This window comes from Epinephelus fuscoguttatus, linkage group LG1 (genome assembly GCF_011397635.1).
Source record: "Epinephelus fuscoguttatus linkage group LG1, E.fuscoguttatus.final_Chr_v1".
NCBI lineage: Eukaryota > Metazoa > Chordata > Actinopteri > Perciformes > Serranidae > Epinephelus > Epinephelus fuscoguttatus.
This window is the reverse complement of record NC_064752.1, coordinates 23439158-23455478: the sequence shown is the minus strand read 5'-3', so window position 1 is coordinate 23455478 and position 16321 is coordinate 23439158. Positions and strand designations below refer to the sequence as shown.

General features: G+C 41.4%; 2 protein-coding genes across 4 annotated transcripts in view; both read left to right on the top strand.

Moving 5' to 3' along the window:
* sema3fa (sema domain, immunoglobulin domain (Ig), short basic domain, secreted, (semaphorin) 3Fa) overlaps positions 1-8984 on the top strand; it is a 70997-nt gene extending 62013 nt beyond the window's left edge. For all 3 annotated transcript variants that reach the window (XM_049580296.1, XM_049580305.1, XM_049580288.1), the window contains exons 11-19: positions 756-825; positions 1644-1788; positions 1929-2151; positions 2692-2780; positions 2932-2973; positions 3121-3278; positions 3427-3494; positions 3698-3831; positions 6637-8984. In XM_049580296.1, the coding sequence (XP_049436253.1) occupies positions 756-825; positions 1644-1788; positions 1929-2151; positions 2692-2780; positions 2932-2973; positions 3121-3278; positions 3427-3494; positions 3698-3831; positions 6637-7065 (1358 nt within the window). In that variant the 3' untranslated portion in view covers positions 7066-8984. The remainder of the gene's footprint in view (positions 1-755; positions 826-1643; positions 1789-1928; positions 2152-2691; positions 2781-2931; positions 2974-3120; positions 3279-3426; positions 3495-3697; positions 3832-6636) is intronic.
* A 2443-nt stretch (positions 8985-11427) lies between these two features.
* On the top strand, positions 11428-16291 carry gnat1 (guanine nucleotide binding protein (G protein), alpha transducing activity polypeptide 1). Its single transcript, XM_049576545.1, has 9 exons — positions 11428-11648; positions 12663-12705; positions 12783-12924; positions 13038-13195; positions 13272-13400; positions 14664-14793; positions 14920-15073; positions 15177-15393; positions 15472-16291. Exons 1-8 carry the CDS (start codon positions 11543-11545, stop codon positions 15365-15367), a joined length of 1053 nt encoding a protein of 350 aa, XP_049432502.1. The 5' UTR covers positions 11428-11542; the 3' UTR covers positions 15368-15393; positions 15472-16291.
* Positions 16292-16321: the final 30 nt, after the last annotated feature.

Here is a 16321-nt window from a genome sequence, read left to right as displayed (position 1 = left end):
AGGGTATAGGAAGTACTGAGCATAGGACTGGATAATTGAGACCTGGATTATGCTGTGTGAGAGTAATCAGATGTGTTAATATACTTTTACTGTTGTTAAACATGGACCACTCTCACTTCAGTTCATCAAAAATTTCCTCTGTTTTTGGATTCTTTGTTCACCGGTGGCATGTGAGAAAACAAAGTTTTTAACAGTAATCTCAAGAGGGGGATTTGTGGCTTAGCATTGATGTTTTGTGGCTAAAAATTTTAATGCCTCACTGCACATTGTGACTGGGAAAATACACGAGACTTCAGACCCCTGTCCTGGAAAACACAGCTTTTGCTTTTAGTTGCTGAAACGTTCTCTGCATGAAGTCGTGCAAACGGGGGCAGGGATCAATATTCAGGGAAATTTGCACCGCCAGTTTCTCACCTTAAAACTTAATTTCAGGGAAAGTCCCAGCAATAACACTGCAGGGAAAAAGCATGTAAAGGGTTAATCTGTCTGATGAAGACTCCACTTATGACATAGTTGAGCCTGCGACTTGTTTACTTGTTTCTGATTCAAGTAGATCATGAAAACACATCACTTGTGTACCGTAGCAAGTGGCGGAACTGACTGAGAAGGACACTGTAGGGAGTAATTAATATACAAATGGTCATTTTGGGGTGAAGTATTCCTTTAAGTGACATTTTGAATGCAGGGCTTTTACTTGTAATGTATTTTCTGATGGTTTATGACTAATTACTATAAATGATGTCTTTATCTTTTAGGGGATGTGTATATCCAGCCGACTCAAGACACCAAGAACCCTGTCATCTACGGAGTCTTCTCAGTCTCAGGGTGAGTGACTGACAGCTCTCTCAAACTCTCTAACTTTCATGCAGTTAGGAGGGAAGGTGTATTTTGGTTTTCCTCCTGCAGTTTTTCTTCATGTTCAGTCAGCCTGAAGGTGTCAGCTCTCTCTCTGATATTGAAATGCTGTGTTGCGTATGGCCTGTCAGATTCAGGCTACAAAGACAAAACAGGCTGTGAATCCAGAGCCCAGAGGGAGTCACACTCTTCTGAGACACTCACTGAGCCTATAGTTCCTCATAGGTCAGGTTTGATAACGAGTTGTCATTCTGCACACAGCATTAAAATTCAAGGGTACCAACCTGACATGTAAATTGAGATTCCGACTGCGCGCAAGCGGGAAGAGGCACGCTCCGAGTCATAATAAACATGTCTTGATTAATGTATTTGAGAAACAAATACTGTTATTGTTTCCATCCTCTCCTCAGGCATCAGGCACGTTTAAGCCCAGCTGATAAAAACACACGCGGCGCTAATGATAGAGGCCCATGACAGGAGTTACAAACATAGTACACCCACCACGCAGCAGCGAGAGCCTGAGCTCTGGCGATTCTCTGCAGTACGTGGGTGTTTTGTATGTCAGTGTGTCAGACAGCTTGACTCTAGTTGAGTCGGTTTGAGAGTGTGTTTGTGCGTCATAATGTTTCAGTGCGTTCCTGTAAGAGGCCGGCTGAGTACGTGGGAAGGAAGTAGATTCTACCAGCCACAGAGAGCACCCGTAGTAATTATCTCAGGGAGTGAGTCTATCTGGATCCTCTGGCTGTTGTCTCTGTGTGTTCACCCTTTTTTCTCCTGCCCCCCTCCAGAGCTGTGTTTAAAGGCTCGGCTGTGTGCGTCTACTCCATGGCCGACATCCGTATGGTCTTCAACGGACCTTTTGCCCACAAGGAGGGGCCCAACTACCAGTGGGTGGCGTACACTGGGAAGATCCCCTACCCACGACCTGGCACTGTGAGTTGTAAACAATAACAGAACCATGAATACACGCCTCCTCCCATTACAAACAAAACTGTCTGTCATCCTTGATATAAGAACATGTTTTTACCGCTAAAGGAAATAACAGGTTTGACACTATCTTTTTTTGTCAACAGTGTCCTGGAGGCACTTTCACCCCCAACATGAAATCCACAAAGGATTACCCAGACGAGGTGATCAACTTCATGAGAAACCACCCCACCATGTACAATGCTGTATACCCAGTACACAAGCGCCCCCTGGTGGTCAGAACCAACGTGGACTATGAGTTCACTACAATTGCAGTGGACCAGGTGACAGCCGCAGACGGGAGCTACGAGGTGCTCTTCCTGGGCACAGGTCAGTGCTCGAGGGCCCTCACTGACATTATCTGATAATCCAGTCATCACTTTGAAGTTCAGTGTCAAGTCCTCCAGCCTTGGCGCTGTCCGCCAAGTTCGCATACAAGTAGAGGAGCTGCCTTGCCTCCTAATCATAAATAATTTAAAAGCAGTTTTCTGTTTTTTTAATAACTTCTTTATGGTCTCACAGTAATATTGTATCGTACATATAAAACTTGACACATATATACACACATACATATCTACAAACAATGTATATAACAACAATCATGCATAGCATTAAAGGAATTAAGAAAGAGAGGGGAATGTGTTGATGAAGTTCTTTGTTTCCAATTGAGTTAACTGAGATCAACCTTAGTGCCAGCAGGCTGACAAATAATACCATATATTATGTTCCACACTAAGAAAACAGGTATTTAAAGGAACATTTTGGCAGAATGTCTATGAAGTGGATGGATGACATGTACAGCTGAGGTCACAGGTCCATGGATCAAAATGTCAACAGGACTTAAACTTCTTTCTCTCTTGTGTTTTGCAGATCGGGGGACGGTCCAGAAAGTGATTGTCCTGCCAAGAGACGACTTGCAGACAGAGGAGCTGGTCTTAGAGGAAGTGGAGGTCTTCAAGGTCGGTCTTCTGATCTTACTCTGTTTACTTCTTCTCTATGTGTCCTCTCAACAGTGTTAATATACGTTGTGTTTGTTATTTGAGACAATAAATAAAACAGTAAATATCCCTTGTGTGCTCAGTTAAAGCTGTTATTAATGTGCCACTGCAGGTTCCCACACCGATTACCACCATGAAGATTTCATCAAAACGGGTACGTTACTGTGATGTGGCTTACACCCAATGGTTAAATAAGTAAAGTGTAGCACAACAAGTATGACTGTGACTTTGTATAATGAAGTGGTATCCAAAATCTTTTTATCTGATGATTTTATGATCTTCACCTCTCTTTCTTTAATAGCAACAACTGTATGTGGGATCAGTCTTGGGGGTGACCCACCTGGCTCTGCATCGCTGTGATGTGTACGGGGAGGTCTGCGCTGACTGCTGCCTGGCCAGAGACCCGTACTGCGCCTGGGACGGCAAATCCTGCTCCAGATATTCATCCTCACAGAAGAGGTGAGGATTAAGATAGTATACACAGGCAGTGGGTACAGTGCTTGTTTATGTGTTCAGAACATTTTCTTTTTTGACTTAAGCTCATAATATTTTCAAAATATGTTGAAGTTAAGCTTTTTATTTTGGATTGTTGATCTGACCCCTCTAGACGGAGCCGTCGGCAGGATGTAAAGTATGGCAACCCGATTCGCCAGTGCAGAGGTTACAACTCTAACAGTGAGTATCAGGCCAACTTTGTAAACAAAAATAAAACTAAAATGGAAATAGAAACATGTGTTTTTATCATCATTGTGCCTTTGGATGGTTACTCTACTTTATTTCTTATCAGTGCACTCTACCTATCCATCTATCTGTTTCATATACTGTGTACATTTCCTCAAGAATAATACATCAAATCTATTCTACGTACTATTTTATAGCCAATAAGAATACTCTGGAGACTGTGCAGTACGGGGTGGAGGGCAGCACTACGTTCCTGGAGTGCCAGGCCAGGTCTCCTCATGTGTCTCTGAAGTGGCACCTGCAGAAGGAAAACAGCGACAGGAGAAAAGAGGTGAGCAAAGCCTTCATTGTTATGTAGTTACAGTTGTTTCCACAGTCGTTTGAAGCTGTCTTTATAATCATGTCCATGGAAGATATCTGATGTCTGTGTCTTGAGTTACATGTAGTGTTTTAGACGTGAGCTTAAATTAAATTTTATGTAAACCAGCTGAACCGGCCTTTGTCATTGTAACATATTCTGGCAAATTGAATAAAATGGCCTACATCAGCAACCTGTGCTGATGGTGTCACAGCCCCTAAATCCAACTCATATTGCCTTAGTAATCATAGTCATTATTGATAAGCAATGTGACAGTGTGATTAACAGGATATTATTTTTGTTTATAAACGGACTACTGGAGCCACTAGTGTCTGACAGGCTGTGAACCGAGCAAGGCAACATGAAGGACACCAAATTTCAGTAGAGCAGTGAATGTGGTGTTTGAATACTCATGTGTTTTTTGGAGGGGGCCAAGACAAAACAAGGCAGAGTTAGTTTCTCAGGAAAACTAAATGCCAATATGGCGACATTTTGGTTTTGAAGCTGACAAAAGAGGTGTCCTAACTGGCCATGAGTGACACAGTGCACTGTTTGGAGCTGAACTTTTGTCTGATGCCCTGCTTCTATTTATTCCTGTCGCTCACTTTGAAATTGCTGCAGCTGATTTGAGAATTTTATTTCACTATAAACCCAAAATAATTTGGCAGCTGCCTGGAGGGAGATCGCCAGGGAGCTGAAAGTTTCTGGTAAATTACCATCACATACGACAATCTACTTGCTGTTGTAAATATCACGATATAGAATATACACTGAACAAAAATATAAACGCACCACTTTTGTTTTTGCTCCCATTTTTCATGAGCTGAACTCAAAGATCTAAAAAATTTTCTATCCACACTAAAGACCATTTCCTCACAAATATTGTTCACAAATCTGTCTAAATCTGTGTTAGTGAGCACTTCTCCTTTGCCGAGATAATCCATCCCACCTCACAGGTGTGGCATATCAAGATGCTGATTAGACAGCATGAATATTGCACAGGTGTGCCTTAGGCTGGCCACAATAAAAGGCCACTCTGAAATGTGCAGTTTTATCACACCGCACAATGCCACAGATGTCGCAAGTTTTGAGGGAGCGTGCAATTGGCATGCTGATTGCAGGAATGTCCACCAGAGCTGTTGCCTGTGAATTGAATGTTCATTTCTCTACCATAAGCCATCTCCAAAGGCGTTTCAGACAGTTTGGCAGTACATCCAACCGGCCTCACAACCACAGACCACGTGTAACCACACCAGCCCAGGACCTCCACATCCAGCATGTTCACCTCCAAGATCATCTGAGACCAGCCACCCGGACAGCTGCTGCAACAATCGGTTTGCATAACCAAAGAATTTCTGCACAAACTGTCAGAAACCGTCTCAGGGAAGCTCATCTGCATGCTCGTCGTCCTCATCGGGGTCTCGACCTCACTGCAGTTCGTTGTCGTAACCAACTTGAGTGGGCAAATGCTCACATTCCATGGCGTCTGGCACGTTGGAGAGGTGTTCTCTTCATGGATGAATCCCAGTTTTCACTGTTCAGGGCAGATGGCAGACAGCATGTGAGGCGTCGTGTGGGGGGGCGGTTTGCTGATGTCAACGCTGTGGATTGAGTGGCCCATGGTGGCGGTGGGGTTATGGTATGGGCAGGCGTATGTTATGGACAACGAACACAGGTGCATTTTATTGATGGCATTTTGAATGTACAGAGATATCGTGACGAGATCCTGAGGCCCATTGTTGTGCCATTCATCCACGACCATCACCTCATGTTGCAGCATGATAATGCACGGCCCCATGTTGCAAGGATCTGTACACAATTCCTGGAAGCTGAAAACATCCCAGTTCTTGCATGGTCAGCATACTCACCGGACATGTCACCCATTGAGCATGTTTGGGATGCTCTGGATCGGCGTATACGACAGCATGTTCCAGTTCCTGCCAATATCCAGCAACTGCGCGCAGCCATTGAAGAGGAGTGGACCAACATTCCACAGGCCACAATCAACAACCTTTTCAACTCTATGTGAAGGAGATGCGTTGCACTGTGTGAGGCAAATGGTGGTCACACCAGATACTGACTGGTTTTCTGAACCCCCCCCCATAAAGCAAAACTGCACATTTCAGAGTGGCCTTTTATTGTAGCCAGCCTAAGGCACACCTGTGCAATATTCATGCTGTCTAATCAGCATCTTGATATGCCACACCTGTGAGGTGGGATGGATTATCTCGGCAAAGGAGAAGTGCTCACTAACACAGATTTAGACAGATTTGTGAACAATATTTGTGAGGAAATGGTCTTTAGTGTGGATAGAAAATGTTTTAGATCTCTGAGTTCAGCTCATGAAAAATGGGAGCAAAAACAAAAGTGGTGCGTTTATATTTTTGTGCAGTGTATGTTTTCTGTTTAAAATCTTCAGTATGACCTCCTGCACACAGCTGGTATTTATGTGGTTTGTTTACATGACATTACAAAGGTGCATATTTAATGGATTCAATGTGGACAGAGAGCTCCAATTCTACATGATGTAATGCGATAGTCTGACGATCATTTCCTGTTAAGGGGATGCTGTCATTATGTTCCACTCTGGAGCAACTGCTGAGTCAAGTGTGACACCTTGTGTTAAAGCTGCGTAAACCGGTCCCATCTGGTGTTTGGCTAAATACCAAACTGGTTCGATCATTTTTGCAACGGCCCAACCCAAGTGTGTTAAAATTTTATGTCTAACATCTCCAGAATCAGAGTTTTTGATTGTCCCCTGACTGTGTTTCCCTCCAGATTCGCTCAGAGGGCCGCATCCTAAAAACAGAACAGGGTCTCCTGATCCGCTCACTGCAGTCCTCCGACAGCGGCATCTACCAGTGCACATCCACAGAGAAAAACTTCAAACACACGCTCGTCAAACTGCAGCTTGTGGTCCTTTCCAGTCGCACGGTCAACAACGTGTTGGTGGAAACCGGCAGCCCCGCCCTCCCTCCTCTGCAGTCCAGCGCCTGGACTCCCAGCGCCGGTCAGTATAAAGACCTGCTGACCATCCTAAGCCAGCCGGAGATGGGCCTGATCAACCAGTACTGCCAGGATTACTGGCAGCTCGGAGACAGCGGCCTGGGAGACAACAAAGCCAAAAGCCTGAAGGAGCTGAAAGAACAGAAGAAGCCTCGCAACCGCCGGCATCATGATGAGCAAACAACTCCAGCTGAGACATGAGGAGCTGGTTACACACTTCATCGTACTCCCCCCAGTCTACCTTTTCACACCACCTCCTAAACACTGCAACCCTCCATTGAAGGGGAATGACTCCAGGTAGAAAGATGAAATTATCAGAGCGGACAAGACAGATACTGCAACCCAAAGCAACAGCATCAAACAGTTTCTATGTAACTGTTGGAAAAAATACACAATATTTATTGTAGGTTGTAAAAAGTAATTCTTTGTACCTATCTAGAAAACATGTTTTTTTTTGTTTTTTTTTTTGTGAATAGGTAAATTTGTGCAAATATTGTTGTTATTATAATATTGTTAGTGTTATTGTTTATTACAATGTGTTATTATGTTGAGAATATCTTTATGTTTGGTGTTTTTGAGAAACAGCAACAATAACCCAGGACTTTGGGAGTATCCACACATGGACGAGGACCGATGATGAACACGTATTCAGAAACTGTTACAGGCGACCATGTTGGATCACTTGACTGCTGGCAGTATTCAGTGTCTAAGCTGGAAGTCGAGACTCTCGAACTTCCCAAAACTTCTTCACCAGAACTCTCTACTGTTTATCGGACAGTTTTTTTTTCTTACTGTAAGATACAAGCTGTTGACAGGATCACGATCGCATTTCTTGGGACACGCGAGGATGAAAGAAATGCCCACAGACTGCACCTGTGACATGTCATGGTCACACGGTCACATGTTAATGGCAGGTCTCTCCTTTGTTTGTGGTCCAGCCTGGCCTCAAGTAATGATGTTGCATCACCCACACAAATTCTTCCAAAATCAGTTGCTGCCAAGTGTTTGTTTTTGTTTATATGTGAATATCACATCTCAATGTTGTATCCTTAACAGACGTGATCTTTGTGATAAGCTGTTTTTCGGGGGGAAAGGGTCCTTTAACGACACAAAAGCTGAAAATATAACATTGCCTTCTCTTTTCTCTCATGAGATAAGAAATTCCAGCAGGCAGCTATATGTGAGTTTGTGACAGTTTGTGATAAAAAAAATATATATATATATATATTAGAGACAAAGCACCTTCTGTTGCCAAATTTGGTAATCTAGATAAAACAGTAAATACTTCACATGCATCTGTGGCACATGCAGCATATTCATACAAGCTGGGGGTTTTTTTAGCTCTCAATGAATCCAAAGTTTGCATTCCTGCCAGTTTTACTAAGGGGACATCAATCATATAATCGGTCTACACTTCCATTAGATCACAGCGACAAATGTGCTGATTGCAATGCTCGGGAATTGGTTCTGTATTTTCTGTTTCAGCTATAACCACAGAGGTTTCACAGCTACTTTAGCCAGTCCAATGTGGTGCCACAGACGTCATATAAAACTTCCATACAGTTAAAAAAAAAAAAAAAAAAAAAATGTCACAAGTACAACCACTAACAAGCTGATCACCACCACACCTGAAGAGAAAAATGTACCAAAATCTTCAGAAGGTGGCTTTTCATTGTGCATGGCATGTACAGTGTAATGTATATGGTATTTGTCTAAAATGCTACGTTGCTGTGGATGTCAGTGAATGTCTTTCTTGTCGTGGGAATATGGAAATACTGTCAGTGCAAGGAAGATGCTGAAAGTACAGAAAGGTCAGATTGTGATTTTAAATCCTCTCTCTCAGTCTCTATCTATCTATCTATCTATCTATCTATCTATCTATCTATCTATCTATCTATCTATCTATGTCTCTTGGTCTCTATTCTTTTCCTCTTCTGGTCTCAGATATTTGCATATATTTCAAACGTGCATCTATTTTATTTTCTCCGTTTGGCAGACTTTGCTCTGGGTCACTGAGGTAAAGTAATGTATGATATAATGCACAGTTGATGTTATTGTAATGACTTGTAAAAAAATTACTATCTTTTCTTCCTCATCAATGTTGCTGACTAATAAATTAAAGCTCTATATTTTATAATAACAGAGGTTCTGTTCTGTTTGCACTTGGTGAGCACATACAGTCATCTGCAGGGTGCGCTTCTTGTGTTACTGATCTGCAGCGGTGAAGGAGGTATACACGTTCTTTACTTAAGTAAAAGTAGCAATACCACTCTAAAAACCATTGCAAGTAATGGTCCTGCATTGAAAGTGTTGCTGTAAATAAAATTTAAAAGTATTATCATCAAAATGTACCTAGATATCCAGGTAGATGTAGGATACACTGCAGAAAAATGGCATTAAATATATAACATTAAATTGGGAGGTATTGTGAAATGGTTCGGCCCATCTAACAGAGAGGGGTCAGGTCGCCATGTGCAGAAATCACAAGTGCTGCTAATGTAAATATGTGAGGCAGACTGCAGCCTGATGAGCTCAGTCAGAATGCCTCACCAAAATTCAGGGGCTCCTATAATTAAAAGCCAGGGTACAGAAAGAATAATACAATGAAAGAAGAAGAGAGGTGGTGACCAAATGTCTGTCCAAAAACAAAAGTAAAGAAGCAGCAGGTATGACAGGCAGAGCTGATGGTGAGGAGTGAGGCAGACTTATGTTAGCAAATAAAACCTGCTGTGGGCTGAATTTTAAAGCTACAGTGACAACCTAAAGCATCCATCGGTACCAACCATGTTATGCTATGTTGTCAGAAAGTGGGCCAAATTATGCTCCAAAGTTACCTTATATTTTGGCGAGGGAAAAAGGGATCATTGTCATTTTTTGAAATGGCATATTTAAATAGTTCTGAATACTGGGGTCTATAAACAGTCTTGGAATAACATACATTGGGTATGACTGGAAAACTGAGAGTTTACAGCAGGCATGTCCAATGTCTGGTCCGCAGACCAATTTTAATCGGCCCTCGGTTTGACTTTCAAAATATACCATATGTGGCCCTTTACACAATAATGGTTAATCAAGCAAGATCACTTCCCACCTTTACCCTTCACCTCACAATGATAGGACTACTGTACAGTTTGTAGACAGGCATCATGTTGTAATACTTCATTAAAAGATAGAAATGGCTGCATTTGTCTCACTTTTTTTTTAAACCCATGTAATGCGAGAATCACGTTGTTTTATCTAGCCTCCATTCAAAAAAGTTTGGACACCCCTGATTTACAGCCATGTATTCTTTACACCTTTTCAGTTCTGCACACAATTTGACCAATATATGATTAAAGTAAGCCACATGATTGAATGAATAAATGAGGAGAAAATATTAGGCCTATATATTCACTTATGATTTGATCTTATGATTCAATATCTTGCAGTAATTTCTTCAATCAGTGTTTGATTTGACTTGTCTCCAATCATTCATTGGATGGCATTTTTTCAGCCCGGGACACATGTGACTGCCTTTGTTCTTCAAATTATAAGGTCTTCACACAGAGTAGATACAAAATACATGTGGAAGTATGATTAAGTGGATTATATTCACAGGTAGTATAACATTTTGCATACTGGTATATATAGTGATTTTGATCTTGTCATGCTGACAAGGTTGGTACCAACGGATGTTAGATTGTCTGATTTCACATGATACCACGCCAGATTAAAAAATGAGTGTCCCATCTCTACTTAAACAATGTTGCCTACACGCAAGACCATGATAAAGCTAAAGTGATAATAATAAAGTTTATTCTCAGCGCACTTTTCCAAACAGAAGTGAAAAGGAGGGAAACGCAGTGCAGTGCTCACACACACACTCATACTGTACATGCATGCATGCATAATTGAAAGTGAGTAGATTAGGATCCTTAACCAGCCTCAGATTGAGGTCAATGAGATTTGTCAGGTGAAACTGCAAAGCTCTTTAAGCACTTCAGAGCTCACACTTCAGTCTGCAGTATCCTAGAAGAAATGTCAGTCTGTGTTTCTTCATGTTTCTGCGTGAGACATGAGTGGTGTGGTTATTTATTTCAGTTGGCCCATTTGCTGTGATTGTTGTACTGTGTGGAGTAGAGACTGTGATGTTTTACGTCTAGTTGACCGTTTTGCAAACATGATACATTCAAGATCACACTTACTCTCACATCTGGTGTATTTTTCATTCTGGTCCGGATGTGAGATGAATCTAGTTTGTGGTAACAGCTATAGGCACACTCAGTGCTCAGCACCAAGTTATTCAGCTTTGCATGCTTCTCTTTTAAAGGCACCCTAAGAACAGCATAGAGAGATAAGCACTTGAGCCGATGTTCATCTTCCGCTGAGCACAGCAAAGTCCCCCTAAAGGTTAGATCTCTCCTACACTGATGTATGTCTGCCTCTCCTCACACCTTTGGCTCTGCCCTAAAACGCTCCTGTCCTTGTGCTCCATTGGCCCGCCTCGGTCAGGTGGGCAGAGGATGCCCGAAATCCTCTCCTAAGACAGGAAAATACTCCAACATTCTCCAGTGTTTGCTGCAGGCGGTTGACGCATCAGCTGCACGGTTAGTCAGAGAGCAGGTGATCGGCTAGGACCTACTTCCATTTTCCTGACACTTGGCTTTTGAGCAGAGGGGCCCAAGCCGGGAGAAGTAGGATGGGGGCTGGAGCGAGCGCAGAGGAGAAGCACTCCAGAGAGCTGGAGAAGAAGCTGAAGGAGGATGCCGACAAGGATGCGAGAACTGTCAAGCTGCTGCTGCTAGGTAAAGACACTAAATAACAGGAAACTTCATCACCATGGTGACACATAATTAAGGGCCCCATAAGGCTCCATGGTGCGGCTATTTTTTACCTTAAATCCCACAAGCCATATCTGAGACATAATTATAGCTGGTGCATTACTTTATCTCTTATAAAAAGTTTGATTAAATCATTCGTACATGTCACCTTATTTCTAAGTTATCAACACAGACAGATCTTATTGACTGGAGTTTGTTAAGGACGGACGAAATTAATCTAAATAATCTTTTGATTACATAATTTAAAAGCGTGTTCATTTATATTAACTGTGATTAAGACAAGCAACATGTTTGAGTAAAGGCTTAATAACACGTGTCATTGAATTGTTCAGACCCTTTGATAATCACTCAACCCAATCCCTTGTTAATCCTAAAACAGCAGGTCCTCCATCACAAAGGGCTTATCCCTGAAGGACATAGATACACTAGGACCTGTGGCTGTCAAATACAATAACCTAAATACATAACATGCACAATGTAAGTAGCTGATTGGGATGAAAAATTTAGCACAAATTTTCAAGTTACATTAAATATTTTTTAATTTAAGGGCCAACGAAATCTGTATAGACCAATGTTGGATTTAAAAGCAAAAGCGTTTCCAAGATTATACAGATGCAGCTCGGTATATAATTTTCTATAATGTCTCTAAGGTTATTATAGATATTGTTTCACACTCAGATTAATCGTCTCCTCATGACATTGTGGGTCAGGGATGGGGAAAGTTCTTTCTGACATCAGCTTTGAATGCGATTAGACCTGAAGTAAGAAGTATTATGACCTGCTGTGATCCTCTGTCTGATGAAAGCCATTACCTGCAGTTAATGTCATTTTCCGCTCACATGCATGAAACCCAAAACATAAATTAAAGCACAAACACTATGAATCAGAAGAAGTCATATTCTTTTAAAATCCTCATAAATGTGGAAAACTTTGAAATAAAGTTTGGAATACAAACATCTTTTTTCTACTTTCATACAGGTGCTGGAGAATCAGGCAAAAGCACTATCGTCAAACAGATGAAGTAAGATATTTGATATTTCAACTATTTTCCTCTTTGACTGACTGTAAATCACAAATTAATGCTGTGTCTCTCATCAGAATTATCCACAAAGATGGTTACTCACTTGAAGAGTGCTTGGAGTTCATTGTCATCATCTACAGCAACACCCTGCAGTCCATCATGGCCATCGTGAAGGCCATGAACACACTCAATATTAACTACGGACACACTGATCAGCAGGTGACACCTGAGATGTTGATTTTAATGTGTTTTGCATGAATTGATTTTAGGTTTCCAGCAGACTATTAAACATGGATCGTATGTGTCCCTGTCCTCTTAAATCCACCCTGCAGGATGATGCCCGTAAACTCATGCATCTTGCAGACACCATTGAGGAGGGCACCATGCCCAAGGAGATGTCAGACATCATTTTGCGCCTGTGGAAGGACTCTGGCATCCAGGCGTGCTTTGACAGGGCCTCGGAGTACCAACTCAACGACTCTGCTGGATAGTAAGAAATTACCCGAACTAAGAATTAAAATAGTCACATTAGTGTTTGTCATTAAATGAATTTGATTTTCCCTCAGCTACTTGAATGACTTGGAGCGACTGATCCAACCAGGCTATGTGCCCACTGAGCAGGATGTGCTGCGATCAAGAGTGAAGACCACTGGTATCATCGAGACCCAGTTTTCCTTCAAAGATCTCCACTTCAGGTGAATCAGTGACCCAGTCGCCGGTATAAATGGTGGTGTTGCACACTTCTGCAAACAATGGATATTCTAAATTTGTACGTTTCTTATGTAGCAGATATTATGAACCTTTGTGGTTCTTTACATTTCAGTTTTCAATTTATGTTGTGAATGTGCTGTGGTTCACTTGTTGTTAGGGTTTAGGCACAAAAACCATTTAGTTAGGGTTAGGAAACATCATGTTTTGGCTTAAAATACCCAGTTTGGTCGCCACAAACACAGCTGGAAATGTCCCAACCTCTCACTAAAAATGCTTGATTGTGACACAACAAGCACAGCTGGAAATGTACTGAGCTTTTGTTTGAAAAAATAGATTTTGATGCCACAAACACAGCTAAAAATGTCCCAACCTTTTGTTAAAAAAATACCCAATTTTGTTGCCAGAAACAAGGCTGGACATGTCCTGACCTCTCATTAAGAAATACCTGATTTTGACATAACAATCACAGCTGGAAATGTCCTCAGCTTTTGTTTAAAAAAATTGATTTTGATGCCACAAACACGGCTAAAAATGTCCCGAACTTTTGTTAAAAAAATACCTGATTTTGTTGCCACCAACAAGGCTGGAAATGTCCTGACCTGTCATTAAGAAATACCCAATTTTGACATAACAAGCACAGCTGGAAATGTCCTGAGCTTTTGTTTAAAAAAAATTGATTTTGATGCCACAAACACGGCTAAAAATGTCCCGACCTTTTGTTAAAAAATACCTGATTTTGTTGCCACAAACAAGGCTGGAAATGTCCTGACCTGTCATTAAGAAATACCCAATTTTGACATAACAAGCACAGCTGGAAATGTCCTGAGCTTTTGTTTAAAAAAAATTGATTTTGATGCCACAAACACGGCTAAAAATGTCCCGACCTTTTGTTAAAAAATACCTGATTTTGTTGCCACAAACAAGGCTGGAAATGTCCTGACCTCTCATTAAAAGTACTCAGTTTTTTCACTATAATCACAGCTGGAAATGTCCCTACTTCTTAAAAAATACCTACTTATGTTGGTCTTGAACTGTGGTCCTGATAAGAAACTCAGCTCTTACAGATGTAATCAGAACTATGTCATACGCATCAACTGTACAAATGTTACATACCCGTGGTTTGAAGAAGAAAATAGAATTTTATTCTACGGTATTTCTCAAGAGAGATGGGACCAATAACTTATCATCAATGCTCCCACTGTACTGAATCTCAATCATGACGATAATGTGCTTCTGTTTCCATGCAGAATGTTTGATGTGGGTGGCCAGAGGTCCGAGAGGAAGAAGTGGATCCATTGTTTCGAAGGTGTGACCTGTATCATCTTCATTGCTGCTTTGAGCGCCTACGACATGGTGCTGGTGGAGGACGATGAAGTGGTATGATTTCAGTGATATTTCATGCTTATACTATTTGCGTCTCATCTTTTTTGGACAATCAACAGTTGGTTCATTTAAAAGGCCTTTCTTTGGGACTTCATAAAATACACAAATCCTTTATTTCAGAACCGAATGCATGAGAGTCTGCACTTGTTCAACAGTATCTGCAACCACCGCTACTTCGCCACCACCTCCATTGTACTCTTCCTCAACAAGAAAGACGTGTTCCTTGAGAAGATCAAGAAAGCTCATCTCAGCATGTGCTTCCCTGAATACGATGGTGAGGTTTATCAGAGCACACAAACTGCAGCACATTTGAAGACTTTAAAAAGTGACATGTTGATTAAAAAAACAACCTTTTCTTTGATATTTTTTTGGTTAAGGCCCCAACACTTATGAGGATGCTGGTAACTACATCAAAGTACAGTTCTTGGACCTGAACTTGCGCAGAGATGTCAAAGAAATCTACTCTCACATGACCTGTGCCACAGACACAGAGAACGTCAAGTTTGTGTTTGACGCCGTAACCGACATTATCATCAAAGAAAACCTCAAAGATTGTGGTCTCTTCTAAGAGCCATGCTGAGAAACCCGATTAAGGTGAGTGAAGTTTGCACAGTATTGTAATGATGACTCAAATTCAACCAGCTAATAAGACTTGTTTTCTGTCTCTTGCAGGGTGATGTTGTAGCCCTGTCACATTCCAAAAATCCCCTCTCAATTCAAGCTGAGGACTGAAGATGAAAACCGTCCCCTCAAACAGCCGTCCTCACACCGGCGAACGCAAGAATTAAATATCAGTTTGTTGTGTTCAAAAATAAGTTGTAGCTTTGACAAAATACTTCGGGTCACCTGAGACCAGGAGACAGCTCCTCAGTCAGAAAATCCTGTGCAGATTTCAGATGAGTTGAATTTTAGTCGAGCTAACTTCTCGTTTGGAGGGCTATGCAATCTATAGGTAAGACATCAAAAGCTTTGTCAGCATAACGTGATTTCTTCTCACATTCACTAATGTGAATAGATGTCAGGCTAATAATGTATATTTGCTCCAGTAACTGGTCAGTGTACAGCTATGAAGCAAACAAGGGGGCCTCACCACCTGCAGACGCACTTCAACTTTTATTGAAAATGTGTAATAAAAAGAACTCGTCACTAGAAATGGCATTTATGTACAAGAACTCTACAGCACAAATTAAGCCGCAAGTCAAAGAGGTAACAAACAGAACTTTTAAGTTAAGCATTAGAAAATGTAACTTTTTGCAATAGTTAAAAAGGGCCAGTGTAAATATTTAAAGTGTTTTCTATTGGACAGTTTATGAAGTGTGGTGATACCATGTGGATCTGTAACGCTGCTGAGTGATAGATGTAATATACTTCAATTGAAAAGCCCTTGTGTAAAAGTTCACTGAATCCACGGGCCATTGAGCCAACTATCCTGTACAGAAACCCATGATTGTAAACCTTGAGTAAACCTATTAAAGCTTCTGTAGAAAACTGAGTACTTTCCCATTTTTCACAAATAAAAACC